Raw genomic sequence first — 21222 nt, 5'->3', positions numbered from 1 at the left:
ATAACCAGTGTGTAGGGATCAAGAGACGTGCGGCTATAATCAGTATCTTGAACAGGGTGGGGATAGTTGTCTTGTCATTAGGATATAATCCTAAGAGAGCTAAGAGTGGTGATGGCTTGACATTAGATTTGCAAACTTTGTTGCATTTTTTAAAGATGGTACTCCACCAATCAAAGATTAGGGGACAGGCCCACCAGATGTGTAGCATTGTCCCACGTTCTACACCGCACCTCCAGCAAGCGTCAGAGCCACCATTGCTATAATAATGGGTCACATCAGGTGTTTTATACCATCTGGTCAATACCTTATATCCATTTTCTTGGATTCTGGTACATCTAGAGGACGAGTGTGGGATTTTAAACATAAGGATTTGTTCCTCGTTAGTGAAGTTGGTATTTAATTCTTTTTCCCACAGGGTTATAAAACTGGGTTTGGGTGGCATAATTACTGTATTGAGGTATTTATAAAGTAAAGATATAACTTTCCTTGGAGGAGTAGGGTTTTGGATGAGACTTTCAAACCATGTAAGTGGTCTCATTAAAGAGTTTAGCTTAATGTGTTTGTTAATATATGTCGTCAAGAAGTGAAGCATGTGTGGGTAAGATTCGATCCCAGGTAGATGAGATATCAGGGATTCCCGGCTTAATGGTTCCTCTTCATTTTTTGGTAGAATGTCAATTAAAGGTGTATTAGAGATACGTATATACTTATGGATGCTTTGTCTGAGCTCCAGGGGGGCCAACCCTATTACATTTCTAATTTGTGTCAAAGGGGAAGGCGATGGGAAACCCCATTTCGAGTCTTGGAACCATTTCCATGCCTCGAGTGTAGATCTAGCTAGCAAATTATGTTTAAGTGAAGGAGACAGGTTGTGGTGTGGGTCTATCAGTAGGGTCCTTAATGATGGCATATAAGTAGGGGTCTCCATATCAACCCAGGATTTCTGTTCGGGGATCCTAAACCAGTCTAGGGCCCTGGAGAGGAGTATCTGCCTGGTATTTTTTAACTAGGATTTATGTATCTACACTGGGTCCTTTTCATCAAGGCATAATCGTGCCTCTATATAAACAACCTGACTTTGATCACCTGGGAACCTTGCATCATAAGTATCCCGCTGTGTCATTTTACACCTATCTGTCATGTGATCGGAGGAGAATGGCGTCATCATCAGGCGGCGCTCCGGCACGAGGACGCTAGCCCAGTGATACCACGTGATCGGGCGCGGCCGGTGACGTCAGCGGACGCCGGCCGATGTGCATGGATTATCTATCTCAGGCTCGCTCTCACTAATGGGCCACACCCCTTATGGGCGTGACGGGACTGGGGCGGTACACTATGCTCAGCATCAGGGGATAGGGGGACTGGCCATACATACCTTGCATCACGGGCACGCCCATTAGAGGCGTGATCTGGCCATATCTCCATGCCTAACCTTAGCATGGAAAAGGAGGGGCGGGACGATGTCCGGCCCCCTCTCCATTTCTCAAGGGCGGGCTATTTAAACCGAGCAGGTTTCCCTGCCTGGAGACCTCACACACAGGACCAGTGAGGCACCACCATCTGTGAGTTCCTTGGATAACTGGGGGCTGATTCCTCCTACCTACAAAAGGTTGGTTTCTGGCCCTATCTGGCATTTAATCTTTATCAATTGTGTCTCAAACAGTGTATATGCGGGCTATGGCTAGAGTGACAGCGGATATACGATCATCTCCACAGACAGCCTGGGCCATTTGTGACCGCATCTGGGCACGCAAGTAGTATCTTGTTACCTGTTGGCCATGACATCACACTTGGCATCACACATTTGTGACTGTTTGTAGGTGGTTGTCACTTTGACCACTATTTCTGTGGTAATCACTTACGCCTGGATATCTATGTGGACATATATCCACACTGGCGGACGTATTCCATATTCCCCCTGTTTTGGTCCCTGTGTTTTATCACGTAAAGCTACTGGGTGATTGAACGTAAGGCGACCAGTGAATGATCTGGTCAAAAGGTGTTATCATAATTGAGGACCCTACCACCGGTTTGGTTACCTCTCTTTGATGCCAAACAACAGCATTGTACTTTGATATATGTCCCCTGAGGAACCCGAATATCAATCAGGGTGAAACGCGTTGGGACACTGGCACCTGATTGCATACTGATATATGTAGTGCTTCTGGTGCCGTACGTGTATACATATCTTTAGTATACACTGATATGTACAAATGTGAACGGCGACTCATTGTGTTTTGACGTCGCACATCGATAGTGGTGTGTGGGGTCTGCACAGTGATTTCGTCCATTTGATGATGCACAGTCACAGATAGCCATATCCTGGGCTGCCTGTGCATCCTTTATGACATATTTATTGATGGCGGCCTTCCACCCACACCATTGAGCATCTATGAATGTGGCTGGTTCGCTGCTCTCTTTACTGGTTATCTATACTTGTTTTTTTGTTTTGTGTGCCTAGAGCAGACCCCACAGTAGGAAACCATCAGGATTACAGGGTCTATTCAGGTGTTACAAGGAGGTTCCAGAATACGGGATCGTCCTTATCAGGGCGGCTATTCCGTTTTCAGGCAGGGCTACTTAGCCCAGGGCCAGGAATAGGGACAGATTAGACTCCACCTCTGTCCATACCGTCCATCTCTGACCCGTATTATTCTGGACGATCACAAGTATCATCTTCCATGTCATCAAGGATATATCTTCTTTTTGTTCTTTTCTATGTATATTTTGTGGGAGTTTTTGTTATTTTATATCTAAATTAGATTAAAGGCTACGTTTTAAACAGGTCGTTCCCTGTGATTACATTTATTGGATTATACACCACCTGTGGTTATTATTCCCTCTGACGGGATATCGTCTTAGCTGTGATTAAATTTTACTTTTTTTAGTCTACTACTATTATTGTGTGATTATAAAAATATGATTGTTAAATTTTCTTAAACATTGTATATACTGTAAATACAGCAACCCTTTAATAGAGGCAACCCTAAAGGAACTTAAGCACACAAGCATATTATGGTTTAAATTTAGTGCCAAAGACAGGCATTGTGAGATCAGAAAGGCCTTTTCTTAGGAACCACTGTCCTGTTCTGCCTTGAGAGCATCCTATTACAGTTGAGTCACAAGCTAATATCCAGAGTAACTGCCGTGTGCAGGACAGACAGCAGCTAGATGGGTTGGGAGTGATTGAATAAGGTCCTGCTACGGTAGGTTGTCACAAGTATCTGAAGCCATGCTGACTACAGTGCATCCCACAGATGCAGAAGGGTGAATGGAGGAAGATCCATTGAGCAAACATGGCGATCGAGGTGGTCCCACAGATGGGTTTAAGTCTTGAGAATAAGGGGGACAGAGTAGCATTTGATAGTCTTCGTCATGCTCTTCCAACTAATGGGCATTTCTAGCCATGTGACATGTTACATTGTCCTGCTGGAAGATCCTATCCCCTATCGCCCCAGGGAAGGCAATCAGCATGTATGGGTGTACATGATCTGCAAGGATCATACCCAAATTGGTTGAGAGTGCCTTCCAAATTGATAAGTGGATGCAGAGAATGCCACAAAAGCATTCCCCAGACCATAATGCTTCCACCACCAGCCGTGTTCTTCCAGAAATAGTTGCAGGGTGTTTGTTCTCTGATGTTTCTCGCCTGACACACCAACATCCATCCGCTGGATAAATCAGAAACGTTACTCAACAGAGAAGGCAACCCTTTACCAATCAGCTGATATGTAATTATTGTATTGCCAAGAAAATGGAAGTTTTTTTCGGTGGATGCAACATCGTTAGCAGAGGTGCAGTGACCATCCGTCTGCTTTGGAGCCCCATACGCAGTAGGGTTGGCTAATGTGTTCTTTTAGATACACATCTGGTAGCCCCCTGATTCATTTTGGCAGTGAGCTGCTCCACTGTAACATGTCTGTCCGCCCTTGCACATCTCTGTATGTATGTTCACCTCTCACATCAATACCCCATGGTGCTCCGCAGTTTCTGCGTCGTCTATTTACAATGGTGCCATTTATCCACTCACGATACACTTTCACCACAGCAGCATTCGAACAGTTCACAAGCTGTCCATTTTCAGAAATACTGCCACCCTTGACCCAAAAGCCAATGATCATCCCTTATTGCAATTCTGATAAATCTCCCCTTTTACCCACGACAGCAACAAGGGATATATGTGCAGACAGCATATCACACATCATATACCCACCAAGCCAGCTCAGGACACGTGACTTCCTTCATGAGCTATGCGCTGCTGACGTCAAAAGTAGGACATGGTCATAATAATGTGACTCAACTGTGTATGTCCTTGCCTGTTCATGTAGGGCTTGAAGTCACTCATGTACATGAACATTTAATGAGTTTAAAAAAATAAATAAATACATGTATCCCTTACTCTCCAATCATGGAATTTATTCATTGCCCTATATCATCTGTGTCTTTAAGTTTCCGGTTTGCATTATACTATCTTTCTGGTGGAATATGGTGCACTAACTTATTTTGTTTAGTATTTCACACCGGTATTTGGAAGCCAAAACCTGGAATGATACATACTGTAAACAGAGAAAAAGTATAATGAAAAGATTTGTATCTCTTCAGATCTGGACCTAGGCCTAAGTATGATGGGCCATATTTTTAATTTCCATGGAATTCATTTTTGCATTATTGCCATCAATTTTTTTTAACGATCATAAATCAAGTGGACACTTTGTCGGGATGGACTGTCTCCATATACAGATAAACAATCTCTCTTCCCAACTGTTTGCATGGCTAGTTTCTCAGTATTATGATCAGTCCCTGACATGACCATAGATTATCATTAGCAGTGAAATGAATGTGTCCTTATGGAATAAGTTCTGTTGAGATGAGTCAGTGTACCTTTGCTATTTTCTTTTATGTCAGACTCACTATTTAAAATGTGAACATAATGCCTGAATGCAATATGAACCTAGCTTCACAGATAATCAGGTTTTCATCAGTTTTGGAACCCAAAATCAGTAATGAATCATAACAGGAGAAAAGGTATAAACTTGCAGTGACGGCTAACCTCTGACACTCCAACTGTGGTGAAACTACGACTCACAGCATGATTTATTCATTTCTATACAGTTCTGAGAGCAGCCAAGCAAGTGTACATCTTGGGTGTCACAGTTTTACCACAGCTGGAGTGCCGGAGGTTAGTCATCGCAGGATAAAGGATGGATAGAACTAGGGCTGAAATGATTACTCAAATTAATCGATTAACAAAAAAAGTGTGAGTGAAAAGCTTGCTATTACTCACGCTCCGTGGTCACCCGCCTGCTCGCACAATGCTGCACTGGATCCTGACGTACACACATTGTCAGGACATTTTAGTTCACCTCGCGCTGTGGCTGGGCACTAATGGCTAGGAGGGGGAGTGAGGGAACTGATGGCAGTGGGGGGAGCTGTTGGCATTGAGGGAGGAGCTGATGGCACTGGGAGGTGGAGTAACTGATGACATGGGGGAGCTGGTGACATTGGAGGGGTAGCTGATGGCCCTGGGTGAGGGAGAGCTGAAGGCACTGGGGGAGTGGAGCTGATGGCACTGGGGTAGGGGAGAGCTGATGGCACTGGGTTAGGGGAGAGCTGATGGCACTGGGTTGGGGAGAGCTGATGGCACTGGGTTAGGGGAGAGCTGAAGACACTGGGGGAACGGAGCTGATGGCACTGGGGAATAGTGGAGCTGATGGCACTGGGGGGGAACTGATGCACTTGGGCTGATCGCACAAAGGAGAACGAAGGGTGTTGGGGACTGATGGCAGGGGGTCTGATGAGTTTTTATAAAGGAAAACAGTCTATTAATTATTTTTTTCTTATTAGAATACTCGATTAATCGTAAAAATAATCGGTAGAATACTCAATTTCTAAAATAATCATATACTGCAGCCCTTGATAGAACATCTCCTCTTTTTTTTTTATCACTCCAGTATCACAACCAGTTTTGGCTTCTAAAACTGTATCAGGAAACCTGATCATGTGGCCATGCCCTAAGACATATCTTGAAAGATCACTGAGTTTTGTGAAAAAAACTTTTCATGTCATAGAAAGTGATATATCAAATCTGAGGGCTGAGACCCCCACTGATTGCTAAAATGAGGAGAGAGAAACACTTGCATATTGTGGTCTCTCACCTCAATGCAGAGGGCGGACTCCAGAAGGGACCATAGATTTTCAATTGAGTCCATCTCGCTTCATCTCTTGCAGTGAGGAGAGAGAGTGAGATATGGGAGCGCTTCTTTCTACTCGTTCTAGCGATTGGTGGGGGTGTCAACACTCAGACTCCTACTAATAATTTTTTTTTATTATTTATGTCAATGACATATCAAAAGTTTTCTCAAAACTCAGTGACCCTTTAAATATAAGCCATTATATGAAAAGCCTGGGCTTCTACATACACAGCACATCAGTATAAGCTGTAATCCTGACACCTGTGTAATAAATATATTTCAATTATGTAGCTGCGTTTTCCATCACTGAACCTCAGAAAGGGAATTTTGACAGGATGTATATTACAAACGTGGAACATTTTTAGTTCTCAACTAAATAAACATTATTTCTTAAGACCGTAAAAACCCTATAACAATTTACTTACCCTCAACTTAAGCCAATATGCAAGAACACTCTGTCTGACATAAATCCAAACAGGAATTGGATAATTATACTTGTAGAACTGTCAGAATTTTGCAAAGCTCAGTACTAAACTTTATCTCCGGTTATTTTAGTGCACCATCGGCCCTGTAATACATAATAATGGTTACAACATAAGAACATTGTAGTGAATTAAATATAATGTTCTGTTTGACAATTCAGGGTAATACTTTTTCAACAAATGCAAAATAAAGTTCAAACTCTGACATTTGCATTTCACTGAGTTAAGCTGTTAGTTACACTAGCAATAAGTGCGGCCAGGATATGGGACCTACATGCCATTTACCACTAATTGCTGGACTGCACCTGTGCTACAGGGCTACACCTACCATTCATTCAAATGGCAAGTACTGGTGCAGTCTGCCAGACAGGAGTAAGCTACATATATGTACAAGCACCCTAGTTCTTAACAGCCATAACAATAAAACCACAGAGATATGAGAATAACACTGATTATCTCATTATAATGACTGCTGTTAGAGATGAGCGAATTAAAAAAAAAATTGATTCGGCCGGTTCGCCGAATTTTCCAAAACAATTCGATCCGAAAAATTGCGGCGAATGGCATTAAAAAACAACTATTTCCTGGCTGGAGAGAGCCTGTATAGTGGTGTAGAACACTGTGTCTTGCAGTAATATACATAGGGAGTCTGCTGTGGTAGTGAAACAATACTGTGAGTCAGTATCAAGGGGGAACTACCTCTCCTTAGGGAGAAAGCACCTTAATCAGTGTAAGGAGACTTATAGGCCATACATGCTCGGAGGTGCTGGCTTATTTAATATCCAAGTCATGTCTCAAGGTTTGTTTTAAGAGCTGAACATTGACGTATAGGATAGCTGCCTTACATCTGGTGGCATTAGAGGCAGAGCTTGTTAATAGCTCATTTGCATCCCTTCCCTCTGTGAGTCAGTATGACATGCAGATGACAGGCGTCTCTCTTAGACTCACTGCACACTTCACTTATTTGGGCAGTTACGGGGGAAAAACTGACCAAATAACTCAAGTATGAACTCAGCCTTACAGGTCGATGTTAGCGCCAAGAAGAAACGCACTCCTTTTACACCGTCGTCAGCTGATTCCACAAAAACAGGAGTGGATCCAAAACAGAGATGACACGTGAATAGAATATTTTTTGTACCCACTCCAGCTTGTGGCTACCAAATCATAAACCAATTCTGATGTGACCACACAGGCCTTACAGCTGCTACACAGACAGGATCCGTTGTGCGTCTCATTTTTCCTTCCTTCTGACAGATCAGAAGAAAGGTCAAATAAATGGTGATGTCATCCAGATCGAAAAGGCAAAATAGTGGCCCAGTCATGGAGTGGGGAGAGTGGGAGAACAGCTTGAGAAGTCCACAGAGTGGCCCAATGACATAGTGGTGAGGTGGAAGCAGCATGAGGAGACCAAATAGTGGCCAGAAACATAGTGGTGAGGTTGCAGCAGCAGCATGAGGAGACCACAGAGTGACACAATGACAGAGTGTGTAGGTGGCAGCAGCAGCATGAGGAGGCCACAAAGTGGCAAGGTGACATAGTGTGCAGGTGGCAGCAGCATGAGGAGACCACAGAGTGGCAAAGTGACATAGTGTGTAGGTGGCAGCAGCAGCATGAGGAGGCCACAGAGCGGCAAGGTGACATAGTGTGCAGGTGGCAGCACCATGAGGAGGCCACAGAGTGGCAAGGTGACATAATGTGGAGGTGGCATCAGCAGCATGAGGAAGCCACAGAGTGGCAAGGTGACATAGTGTGCAGGTGGCAGCAGCATGAGGAGACCACAGAGTGGCAAGGTGACATAGTGTGGTGGTGGCAGCAGCAGCATGAGGAAACCACAGAGTGGCACAATGACAGAATGTGGAGGTGACAGCAGCAGCATGAGGAGGTCACAGAGTGGCAAGGTGACATAGTGTTGAGGTACCAGCAGCATGAGGAGACTACAGAGTGGCAAGGTGACATAGTGTGGAGGTGGCAGGAGCAGAAGCATTAGGAGGCCACAGAGTGGCAAGGTGACATAGTGTTGAGGTACCAGCAACATGAGGAGACCACAGAGTGGCAAGGTGACATAGTGTGGAGGGGGCAGGAGCAGCTGCATGAGGAGACCACAGAGTCGCAAGGTGACATAGTGTGGAGGTGGCAGTAGCAGCATCAGGAGACCACAAAGTGACCCGGTGGAGAGGTGGTTGGCAATAACAGTACCCGCTGATGATGGTGGGTGTAAGAAGGAGCACTTGGCATCAGATGTGTGGCATCAGGCGGGTGGCAGCATCAGAATAATAGCTGAGGCAGGTAGCCAGAAGAAACCGGTCTCTTTTGTCAGAGTTTGGGTGAGGTAGCGAGAATGATCTAATCTGATGAATCAGGCATTGGTGGGTGGAAATCCTGGCTGATCCACGCCTGATTCATCTTGACACAGGTCAGTCTCTCCACATTTTGAGTGGAAAGGCGAGTTCTCCTTGGGGTAACTATGGCCCTAGCCGCACTAAACATCCACTCTGATGCCACACTACTGGCCGGGAAAGACAGCTTTTTCAGGGAAAACTTGGCAGGTTGCGGCCACAAATCCAGTTTGGCTGACCAGAAGTCCAGCGGATCTTCGATGACAGGTGGCAGGGTGCACTCAAGTATACCACCACCTGCTGGTTTAGGTTCTGCTCTTGTTCTAGCTGCTGGTGAGTAGTTTCTTCACTATGTGGGTGAAGAAAGCTGCTCATCAGCGAATCTAGTCTCAGGCTGCTGCTGATAGAGCTGGTACTGCTCCTGCCATGGTGGTGGAACGTGAGCGCAGAGTAAGAGAATGGATTATGGCGCCAACTGACTACATAGGATGTCTCTATAGTAGTTACGTTTGCCCTCCCTCTTAGCAAGTGCAAAAAAGGCACCCATTTTGGACCGGTAGCGAGAGTCTAACAAGGTGGAGAGCCAGAAGTCATCGCTCTGGCGAATGGTGACAATTCAGCTGTCACTACGCAAGCAAATGAGCATGCATCGGGCCATTTGTGCAAGTGACTCGGAGGGACTCCCTGCCTCCATCTCCACCGCATACTGCCACGGTGTGCCTGGGTCATCTGCCTCATCTTCCTCATCTCCCTCTTGCTCCTCTGGCTGCTCCTGCTCTTTCTCTCCTGTCACCTTTGTAGAAAAACCACCCATTTAGCTACACATTGCTTGTGCTCCAATGTCCTCCTCCTCCAGTTCAGCCCCCACAGGGCTCATTTGGCCGTGAGATGTAGGCGCCACGTCTCCAGTCCCCTGACCAGCCAGATTTACCAGCATATTTTCCAGGATATGAATCAGTGGAATGACGTTGTTCATCCCGTAGTCCTGGCGACTGACAAATAAAGTGGCCTTCTCAAAAGGCACGAGCAAACGGCAGGTGTCCCACATGAGCTGCCACTAGCTAACATCGAAGTTACACAGGGGGGTACCTCTGTCCGCTTGGATCATCAAGAAATCGTTTGTGGCCTTTCTCTGTTCGTATAGTCGCTCCAACATATGGAGGGTGGAATTCCAACGGGTAGAAACGTTGCATATCAGCCTATGTTGGGGGATGCGGTTCTGCCACTAAAGCTCAAAGAGGGTGTGCTTGGCGGTGTACGTGTGGCTGAAGTGCATGCAAAGTTTCCTGGCCATTTTTAGGATATCTTGCAGATGGGTGGAAGACTTCAGGAACCACTTGACAACCAGATTGAACACGTGGGTCATGCAGGGCACATGGCTCAGCCCTCCTTGACGCAGCGCCGACACCATGTTCTTTCCGTTGTCGGTCACCATGGTTCCGATTTTGAGTTTTCCCCTGTGTGACTCTGTTCGCCCAGGCAAACGTGGTTTAGAACAGCGTGACACCGCCGTACCCTGCACATGTGGAATGCTGGAGGAGCACTGTGAATTGTCCCTGCAGTGGAGGCTGAGGACACGGTGGAGGATGAGGAGGCAGAGGCGGACATTGTTGCAGGACCAACAGCGTGAGTGTAACAATCGCGTACACACACACACAGGGGGAGGGAAGTGACCACTGCGCTCCACCCTCACCCCTGGCCCTGCCTACTTGCCTCGCAAGTCCTAATGGCAGGGGACAACTGTACAGCAATCCCTAGCTTGGAATAAGTGCTGGGATGACAGACAGACAAACAACAGAACGTGAACGGACCGAGTCAATACCAGGAAAGCTACAAAGTACAAATGGAGCAAGCAGAGAATTGTCAGGAGAAGCCGGGGTCATAAATACCAGGAGAGACGTCAAGTACCAAAGGAGTCAGCAGAGGATCGTCAGGATGAGGCCGGGGTCAGAATACCAGGAGAGCAGCAAAGTACACAAGGAGCAGGCAGAGGATCGTCAGGAATTCGGCAGGAGTTAAGTACGCCAGGAGAAACAAAATCACAGGTGGAACCTAAATTAACAGGCAACCTGTGGCCAGCAGGCTGCCTGTATTTATAGTGGGGAGTGAGGGTCATGTGACGTGGCCAGCGTCACATGACAGACAGACCAACCAGTCGAGCACCGAGTGATCAGCTCGGCGCTCAAGGCAAACTTAGGAGCAGGGGGCCACCCAGCCAGTAAAGCCGCCCTGGGAACGAGGTCAAACACAGATCCTCGCTCCCGAAGCTAAGCAGCAGGTCTGCGGCTAATGGGGGACCGAGTGCACCTTCGGAACCCCGTTACAGTGAGAACGTGGAGGCGGAAGCATTGTGTCACGTGTGGGCCGTAAAGGACATATATTGTCCTTAACCGTAGTTACAGCTACCGACCAATTCTCCCAAGAAAGGCTGTATCACAAACAAATTTCACCACTGAATGGCTAATTGATGCAATTACTCAGTCCCTACATAAGAAAGTCTACATTCACCAACCAATTTTCCCAAAAAAGGCTGTATCACAAATTTATTTTATGGTTATATATATGTTTACTTACAGTTCCACCATACAAATTGCATACAAATGAACTACTGAGCCATACAATCCAAACAAATTGCATACATATGCGAACTGCTCATACCAGATCATAAGCAATTGTATAGAGCAAACTGCAAACCAAGTTCAGAAAGTGAACTATTGGTTAACCTCAAATATACCTCTCAGAGAGATCATAAAGTGCTTAAATAACTTAAAGTACAGATACTCAACACAGAAATATATCCACCATTTTATGTTGAATGACAAGATTGAACAGTTGAACCACCATCTTATGCATACCGCAATTTTATGATACCTTATTCAACAAGTGTTTTGTACACGGACTATTTGCTGCGGAGGCGGCAGTGTTATATGAAGAAAAATTGAAGTTAATAAAGAAGTTATTTCAAGCATTTGGTGTGCTCTTTAAACCTACTGCTTCCATAGAACGATGCTAGAGGAATTACAGAGTAATAGATAGTCTGGTTAGACTTAAAAGTCAGAGATATCAAAATTCTTCTAATGCCACAGCGCAAAAGGGACTTCATAGTGCTGCGCCTGCCAAAAATAAGCCCCCTTTTTTCCCCCCACTAATACACGACAAAAGAAGGCTTTAGAACATATATAACTGCACCGCACAAGGGCTAATTAGACCCCAATAACGAGAACGGTTTGCTGGAATTACAGAGGTGGTGCAAACTTGAAATGAGCAGCAGTATAATGGCAGTCAGTGCAGCAAGGTGTAATAGGATTGTTCCTTTTACCCAGGCTGTAAACACCCCTATTGAACCATGTTCTGCTTCAATAATTCCTCCCTATCCTTTCCCTACACTTCTAATACTCTTTCCTTAAATTTCTATTGAGAAAAATATACGTTTTCAAGTCTTTCCTAGAATTTTCCTTAGCGCCTGCTCACGTCTCTCCCTGCACTAAGTACACTGGAAAATGGATGAATCCAAGATGGCTGAAGCTATTTATAGTGCTGTGACATCACAGGGCTGGCTGGCTGCTGATTGGCTGCATGCATGGCATTGTGGATGATCCCTGGTTCCCAGAGTTCCTTGATACATGTCCTAACATGTGTAGCAGCCATTTTAGGAAAAAATGTGATTCGTTACCACAAAGCGTGAGGAAATGCGGATTCGGTGCGAATCAAATAATTCCTGAAATTTGGATTGAATTCCACTTCATTAGCTTCGATACGCTCAGCTCTAGTTGCTATGGGTGACATGGATGTGACTGCAGCATTTCATCCCAAATTCCGAAGATTTCAGTCCAATCTAGTATCTGTGGGATGTGCTGGAAAAATAAATGTAAAGCCTCATGCAGACGTCCATGGAACACGGTCCGTGAGATACCGGACTGGCATCCTGCTTAGTGCAGGAGCGTATGGCGTCATTGGTCGCTATGACGCCATGCGCTTCGTGCCGCTGCTGCTGTACAGTAATACACTTGTATAGATCATACGAGTGTATTACTGTACTGCGGCGGCGGCACAAAGCGCACGGCGTCATAGCAACCAATGACGCTGTGCTCTCCTGCACTAAGCAGGATGCCAGTCCGGTATCTCACGGACCGTGTTCGGTCCATTGTCGGAGCTGCCTGCCGGATCCAGAAATCCGTATGCAAACGGATATCTTTTTTTTTCCGGATACGGATCCGTTAGACTTATTCATTTAAATACCGGATCCATCTTTCGCTAGTGGGAAAGTACCTTAAAGAGAATCTGTCACCATGAAATGCACTGCAATATGCAATCTGAAGCTATCATGCTATACAGCAGATATAGCTGAGTAGACTGATATATAGTTACTGTATGTGGAAAAAATCTCAGCTTTTCCTGAGCTCAGTTGTACATGAGCACCATCTTATCATCAATGGCTGACAGCTATCTGTATACATACACTGCGTTCCAAATTATTATTCAGATTAGATTTACCGTATTTTTCGCCCTATAAGACGGACCGGCCCATAAGACGCACCTAGGTTTTTGAGGAGGAAAATAAGAAAAAAAATATTTTGAACCAAAAGGTGTGCTTTTGGTGGGTTTTTAACTAATGGTGGTCTGTGGATGGCACTATTATGGGGGATCTGTGGGTGGCACTGTCATGGGGGCATCTGTGGATGGCACTGTCATGGGGGCATCTGTGGATGGCACTGTTATGGGGGGCATCTGTGGATGACACATATATAGCATCTTATCTAATGTGTCATCCACAGATCCCCCATAACAGTGTCCCTGTGTAGTGAATGGGGGCCGGCATCTGGTTTTGTAATGGCAGCGGGGCCCGGTGCAGTCACTTTATTCTAATACACCGAGCCCCGCTCACAGTAGTATAATAATATCTAACCTATAGGTATTGTTAAACTATTCAAATATCATCTGAAATCCAGCACTTTACTTACTACTAACTTCGTAGCATTTTGGAGGCCGGGCGGGCGCTCGCAGCGTGACTCACTACGTCACGCACCTGCGCCACCTGCTTCATTCATAAAGTGGGCGGAGCAGGCCTCCTGACTGCTACAAAGTTAGTAGTAAGTAAAGCTCTGGATTTCAGATGATATTTGAATAGTTTAACAATACCTACAAGTTAGATATGATGATACTACTGTGAGCGGGGCCCGGTGTAGTAGAATACAGTGACTGCACCGGGCCCTGCTGCCATTACAGAACCAGATGCCAGCCCCTAGCCCCTCCTCCTCTCAGCCGATACACCCGACGGCCGCAGCATTCGCCCCATAAGACACACTGCTATTTTTCCACCACTTTTTTTTTTGGGAGGGGGAGTGTGTCTTATAGGGCGAAAAATACGGTATGTGTCATAGAGATCTAATTTTTTGTTTTTCAATTAAACTCATGGATGGTAGTGTGTCTCAGGGCTCTTTGGATCACTTAAATCAATCTCAAACACCTGTGATAATTGATCATCGTACAGTGAAGAGATGTGTGGCTGATTCAGAGCACAAATGGGTTTGTGCAGATAATGGCATAATGACAAATACAACTGATTAAGAGAACAGCTGCTAAAATGCCATTACAAAGCAGCAAACAGGTATTTGAAGCTGCCGGTGTCTCTGAAGTCCTGTGAACCTCAAGGTGTAGTATCCTCCAGAGGCTTGCAGTTGTGCATAAACCTAGTATTCGAACACCCCTAACCAGTGCTCACAAGCATAAACAGTTGCAGTGGCCCCAGACATACATGAAGACTCATTTTCAAAAAGTCTTGTTTAATAATGAGTGTCGTGGATGGTCCAGATGGATGGAGTAGTGGATGGTTGGTGGATGGCCATCATGTCCCAACAAGGCTTTGATGTCAGCAAGGAGGTGGCGGATTTATGTTTTGGGCCAGAATCATGGGGAGGGAGCTGTAGGCCCCTTTAGGATCCCTGAAGGTGTGAAAATGACCTCGGTAAAAGTATATAGAGTTTGACTGACCACTTTCTTCCATGGTCTTATTGAGAACCTTTGGAGTATCCTCAAGCAAAACATTTATGAGGGTGGGAGGCAGTTCACATCAAAACAGCATCTCTGGGAGGCTATTCTAACATCCTGCAAAGAAATAGGGGGTGTTTTTCACATTGGGGGTTCTGATCTGAGGTCTGATTAACATTGTGATTTTGATTGGAGCTCTAAGCTGAGGTCTGATTACCATTGTCGGTATGATTGGGTGTCTGATCTGAGGTCTATTGAAAAATATTTTTTCCTTATTTTCCTCCTCTAAACCTAAGTGTGTCTTATGGCCAGGTGCAAAAAATATGGTATATATCATTCTGCTCAGCTCCTTCTTCTCTATAACATGCTGCCTACAGACTGCATTTCATGGTGACAGGTCCTCATGACAGGAATCACTGCTAATGTCTTGATGTCAGATATCACAGGACACACTTAGAGGTCTTATAGAGTCTATGTCTCAATGCGTTAGAACTATTTTGGTGGCACCAGGAGAATCTATAATATTAGACTAGTGGTTTTATTGTTATGGCTAATTGATGTTTATGACATCTGTCATCAGGACAGGTTCCTTTAGTTTATGGCCTAGATATGTTCCTAGACATGATCAACCTTAAACTATTAAATGCTCATAAAATGGACTTCAAAACTACCAGTTAAGGTACCAGGAATACGCCTCATTTCATAATTTATAAGACTCACGATTCCTGTTTCTAAGGATCAGTATTGTATAGAAGTGCTTGGATAGCAACTAAAGCTATTGAAAAACAGTTATCGTGCAGGTTAAAATTTGTCATTTCAGCCCATCACATAAAAAAAAAGAACCCCCTTGTCCTTCCTCGTATTTGCCTTTCATTGATCACATTTTCAACATCTCCACTGCATATGCTGCAGTTCCGCAGATCCAGAGCACTGCAGAGGAGAAAATATACTGTATATAAGGATATGATATTGCAATATGTACACCTCACACTTTGTACAGTCAACTTACAGGTAAAACATATAAAATACAGTCAACTTAACATAATTTATGTCATGGAGTTAAAATTTTAAAATGAAAAATCTATAGCAGAATTTCACTTCAGGAAATTACATTTATCATGTAGACAAATGTGTACACCGCCTTTTTTCAGGCGTTATGGCCTGCAATCCAGCAGCGGAGTCTGTAATGGCACGGCCACTGCTGCTGGATTGCAAGGGTGGTCGTAACCATGGAAACAAGCCGTGTATAATGTGATGGAAAAATGAATCCAGCCAGCAAAGGAGACAATATGGACAATCACAACACATTTGTAAGTTCCTTGTATTAATTTCCGCTACATGATAAATGCCATTCGCTGAAGTGACACACCTAGGGATGAGCGAATCGGCTTCGGATGACGTGTCACCTCTCCTGACATGTCTATTATAGTAAGTAACTCTGTTCTATCTAAAATTAAAATTCTAAAACATTTTTGTTCATATTATTATGTCTCTATGTTGTACTGTGCCTGTTATTCCTGATAGAAATCTGTGAATAATGGTACAAATGGGTGTTACGATTTGGGGGGTGTCCCTGCACATTGTGAGGACTCTTTCACAATTGCCCCTCCATGAGGACATCCGTGACAAGACAGTGGTTCATCCATGAAGAATCTGTGTTTAGGCCATGTGTCTGTTTTTTGCCCTCCATGTGTCATCCATATTCTATGTACAATTGTAGGCTGACAACTTCCAGGACATTTCCTACCAATGGTATTTGAAAATCAGTGACAGAAGACAGATGTATTGCGTTAGTGGTTTTCACGGACCTACAGACTTCATTGGGCATGTTTGGTCAGCATCACAAACCAAAGTAGTGCATGTCTTAGGGATAAACGCATTAAAATCAATGGGTATGTGTGCTGCCCGTAGAGAACACAGACAATATACATCTGTTATTCACTGATGTGTGAAATTGGCCTGGCCTGTCCAATCAATGCTACCAGTGTCAGACTGTGCATTGGACCTACACCAAACTGGTGGCACCCAGTTTACCTTTATTGATAAACTTCTAGCAGTCTAGCAGGAATAACAGAGGAATGAAACAACATACAGTTTTAGGAAAAGATGCTCCAGAATTGCTATTACAATGGGAATAAATAATTTACTACAACAGACATGTCTAGAGAGGTGGCAAGTCCTTTTTAAAAGGGTGATCCCATGATTGATATAAAAAATTAAAATCATACATAATCTAGTATATGACAAACTGTTTGTAACAAAACTAGAAGCAGCTATATACGCCATGTGGGTCCAAAGATCTCCCCATTCATTACTCCAATTGTTCTGCTAGACTTATTTCAGGCTGGCAGCTTAGGGGGTGTGTCCTTTCTCAGAGGGCCTGTCTTGTCTACTGCAGCTTAGTGGCATTTGAAGGATGGAACTGAGCATGTGCTTCCATGTCAGTGAGCAGGACAGAGAAATTAGAAAAAGAGCAAACAGCAGGTGGCGATATACAGATTTCATTGACTAACTCAGTGGCTATAATACATTTTAAATTACATGCAACTACAGAAGTATTCAGATCCAGGTGCTGGTTTAAAAAACTGTAGAATATTGTTTAAGGGACAACCCCTCTAATGCCTAAACAGGTCTGGTAATTAATGGGTTAAATCAAATATAATCTTGGATAAGGTAAACTCAAACAGCATATTCATGCAGATCACTGATTATTTTATATCTTTACTAATATTTAAGTACTTGTCAAAGAAAGACATCCAACATCCACATCACCCATGTGAAAAGTAACAGCACAACTAGAAAAAAGGCAGTCTAAAGCTGGCCATAGGCATTAGACCTGGATGACAACTTTCTTTCCCAGCTCCCTCATGAAAATGTCTTCTTATCCCAGCTGAACAGTTAATGGAGCGAAAGAAGCAGTGGCGCCACTTGTCTCAATGAAAACAGTGGGTCAGACAATATCTGAGCCCTATCTCCCCACCACCAACAGGGATCAGGAGGCAGTCTCTATAGTAATGAGATGGGCTGTGGTTTCTACAGAAAACTGCAGTATCTGCTCTCAAAAATCTCATGTCTATGGCCATAAAAGGAGTTGTCCCACAAAAATTTACAATAATTTTGCATAGCCACTGAGTTATTTAATAAAAATGTATCTGTATAGCGCCACCTGCTGTTTGTTTTTTTCTTATTTTTTTGGTCTGGCTCCCTGAGATGGCCGCACATGCTCAGTTACATCCTTCAACTGGCTCCTGAGCTGTGATAGGGAGAGCTACATCAGAAAAGACACTCCCCTTGAGCTGCCAGCTTGATATCAATCTAGCAGAGCATTGAATGGGGCGATCTCTGGATCCATGTGAGGTACAGGGCTATTTCTAGCTTTGTTAGAAAGAGGTTGTCATATACTATATGATGTCTAATTTTCATTTTTTACATTAGTCATGGGATAATCCCTTTAATTTGTGGTCATTCCTTTATGTACAGATTGTCTATAATTACTTTTTGTCTTGTCTGTCTTTTCTGATTTTTCTGTATATAGATCTTGCTTAAACACATGACATTTAGGTATTCTGTCATATATGTCAATTATATTTAACTCCTAGGATGATGCTTCTTGATGGCTGTTTAGTTGAAAAGTGGAAAGACCAATTAAACAAGAGATTCAAGGTAACTTTACTGACTTTTATATTGTAGTGGTAATCATGACATTTTATGAGTTACTGTATTGGCAGCTTTTATCCCAGAAACTGCGCTGTGCATTTCCCTAATAGCAGACCTTCATTTGGGTGGGACAAATTAACAAACTCTGAGCAGATTTCTCTTCAATGTACTTTTTTTTGTCATAGCAAGAGAGAAGTCATAAAATAATGATTGTGAGCCTGCTCTGTGATGTGAAGAGATCACTGTGCAGTGAGAGGAAAAAGACTTGCTGTCCCCAGCGCCTATTAGTAATTGTGCATGCAATGTAATCTACCTCCACCTTCATAATACCAGGAGATTTATGCCCGGTGGAGGGCACAGATGTTAAAGCAGTACTGCTCCCATTCAAGTATTTCTTAACTAGATAAATGGGTAGACATGGTGGATGCACATAAGCAAAATACACTCATTGACAAAAAAAATAATGCACCAAGAAGGAGTTGTTGGAATCGAATGAAACGTTTTACGTGTTGTAATGATGATATACTGTATGTAAGTGCTTACAATATAAAAGTACAATTGAAAGGAGAGTCTAGTCTCTTTTTGAGCCTCCTCTAGCCTGGATACAACATGAGATATGGCTGGACATGGAGGCACACAGGATCCATATTGTATCCTGAGGCACATTTGCCCACAGATTTAGCATTTGGACCTGTAGATCCTGCACACTCGTAGGTTCCCAAAGCTGTTCCCATAAATGCTGGATTGGTGATAAATCTGGCAACTAGGTAAGCCATGGAAATGTTGCAATGTGGTGGAGATATTCCTGGGAAACACTTGCTGTGTGTGGTTGTGCATTATTCTGCTGAAAATGCTAGTTGGAAGCCCTGCCATGAGAGGCAACACATGTGGCCGCAGGATGTCCTGCACATATCACTGAGCTGTTAGTGTCCCTCGCATCACTACTAGGAATGACTGATTGTCATATACGTTGACTCCCCAGATCATCACACCAGCAGTTGGGGCAGTGTGTCACTCCACAGCAAGGGCAGGATTAACTGCTCAGCACGAGGACTGGCTGGCTGTTAGGTGTTAGGATAGCCAGCCAGGAACTGCTATTCCCAGTGGCTGCTCCCTGTCTCTTCACAAACGTAGCTGCACCCCTAGGACGTAGATACAGTTCAAAGTTGCGGCGCTGTCTGACCCATCTGTCAGGGAGCCCAACACCATTGCATGCTTTGTATGGTGGTAAAGACCACCACTGATTGTATTAAATTAGCTTCATGAGAAATGAGTACCCTCAAAGAGTTATTCCAGCTTTTTCTAAGTCTTTTTAATTCTCCCTTCTCCCCGCTAGAGCTGTGGAGTCAAAGATACAATACTTTCCTGCTCCCTGCCAATTGGTGCTGACTCCATTGGTTTCCAACTCTCTTTGCTACACTCCATTCCCTGTATGTAAACTTCCACCAGGGACAGGGTCACGTGCACCGATGCAGCTAATGACTGGCGGCAGCAGTGACATGACCTCCAAGCGGCATGTGCCCCAGAGGGATAATTTAAAAACGTATTCAACTCTGAAATAACTGTTTCATAAAAGTTTAAATAAGGTTAAGGTAGACACATATGTGTACATTTGTTAGCTTCCAGTGTTGAGCCACTTTCAGACGATCAGTATTTGCTCAGTATTTTGCATCAGTATATGTAGGCCAAAATCGGGAATGCGTTCAAAGCACAGAAGGGACACAAATATTTCCATTATACATTTTCTCTGCAGGTTCCACCCCAGGTTTTGACTTACAAATACTGACCATGTAAAAGAGTCCTTAGTGTTGTATGTGATGTCCACAAATTGAATATGAATTAATATAGCCAATACTATTATTTTTAAGAGATGGGAGCAAACCTTACAAGAACACCAAGTGAAAACGGCACAGGAAAAAACTAAGAATGTGGGACGAACTGGTCGTAGTGGAAACCCAAAGACAAGCCCAAAGAAACCAAACCCTCCTCCTGGGACCTTCAAAAAGAATGTTAAAACCAAGAAGAATCAGGGAGATAAGCGAGCATAAGTTGCTCTATGTTTCAACAAAAGAACATTTGTATTTGCATGATGATAGTCACTAGCTGGCTACAGTGACAGAACATATTATTCCTAAACTCATTCACCAGGAAACACTTTTGCAGGATCTTGCAATGACTTTTTATTTGCTGCACTTTAATTACCAGTGTTTGCTTTATATACTTTGACCACTACAATCCATACGTTTAGGGTTTGTATTGAAGATGTTCGTATTAAGAATTATTGGTGCAACTGTAGGGGCAAACCCTTTGCACCATATTTATGAATAAAGCATTCATTAATCTACGTTTACTTTAATATTTATGGTGCAAATATGTTGTCTGTTACTTCCTTTGATATGGCCTTTAGGAGCATTGTAAGAGGAAAAAATGAGTTTAATGTACTTGTGCCCCACCTAACCTATTGTTCAGAGTTAAGCCCTTCCCTACATCCATCATACATGTATGGGGGATGTCAGATCCTTAAAGGGGTTGTTTCACTTCAACAAATGGCATTTATCGTGTACAGAA

General features: G+C 43.9%; 1 protein-coding gene across 1 annotated transcript in view; it reads left to right on the top strand.

Moving 5' to 3' along the window:
- The window catches only part of SFRP4 (secreted frizzled related protein 4), an 80233-nt gene extending 59225 nt beyond the window's left edge, over window positions 1-21008 (top strand). Inside the window, exons 5-6 of the mRNA XM_040432409.1 lie at window positions 18597-18660; window positions 20523-21008. Of these exons, the coding sequence (XP_040288343.1) occupies window positions 18597-18660; window positions 20523-20702 (244 nt within the window). The 3' untranslated portion in view covers window positions 20703-21008. The remainder of the gene's footprint in view (window positions 1-18596; window positions 18661-20522) is intronic.
- Window positions 21009-21222: the final 214 nt, after the last annotated feature.

The sequence above is a fragment of the Bufo bufo genome, chromosome 5 (genome assembly GCF_905171765.1).
Source record: "Bufo bufo chromosome 5, aBufBuf1.1, whole genome shotgun sequence".
Taxonomy (NCBI): Eukaryota; Metazoa; Chordata; class Amphibia; order Anura; family Bufonidae; genus Bufo; species Bufo bufo.
This window is presented reverse-complemented; position numbering and strand designations above follow the sequence as displayed.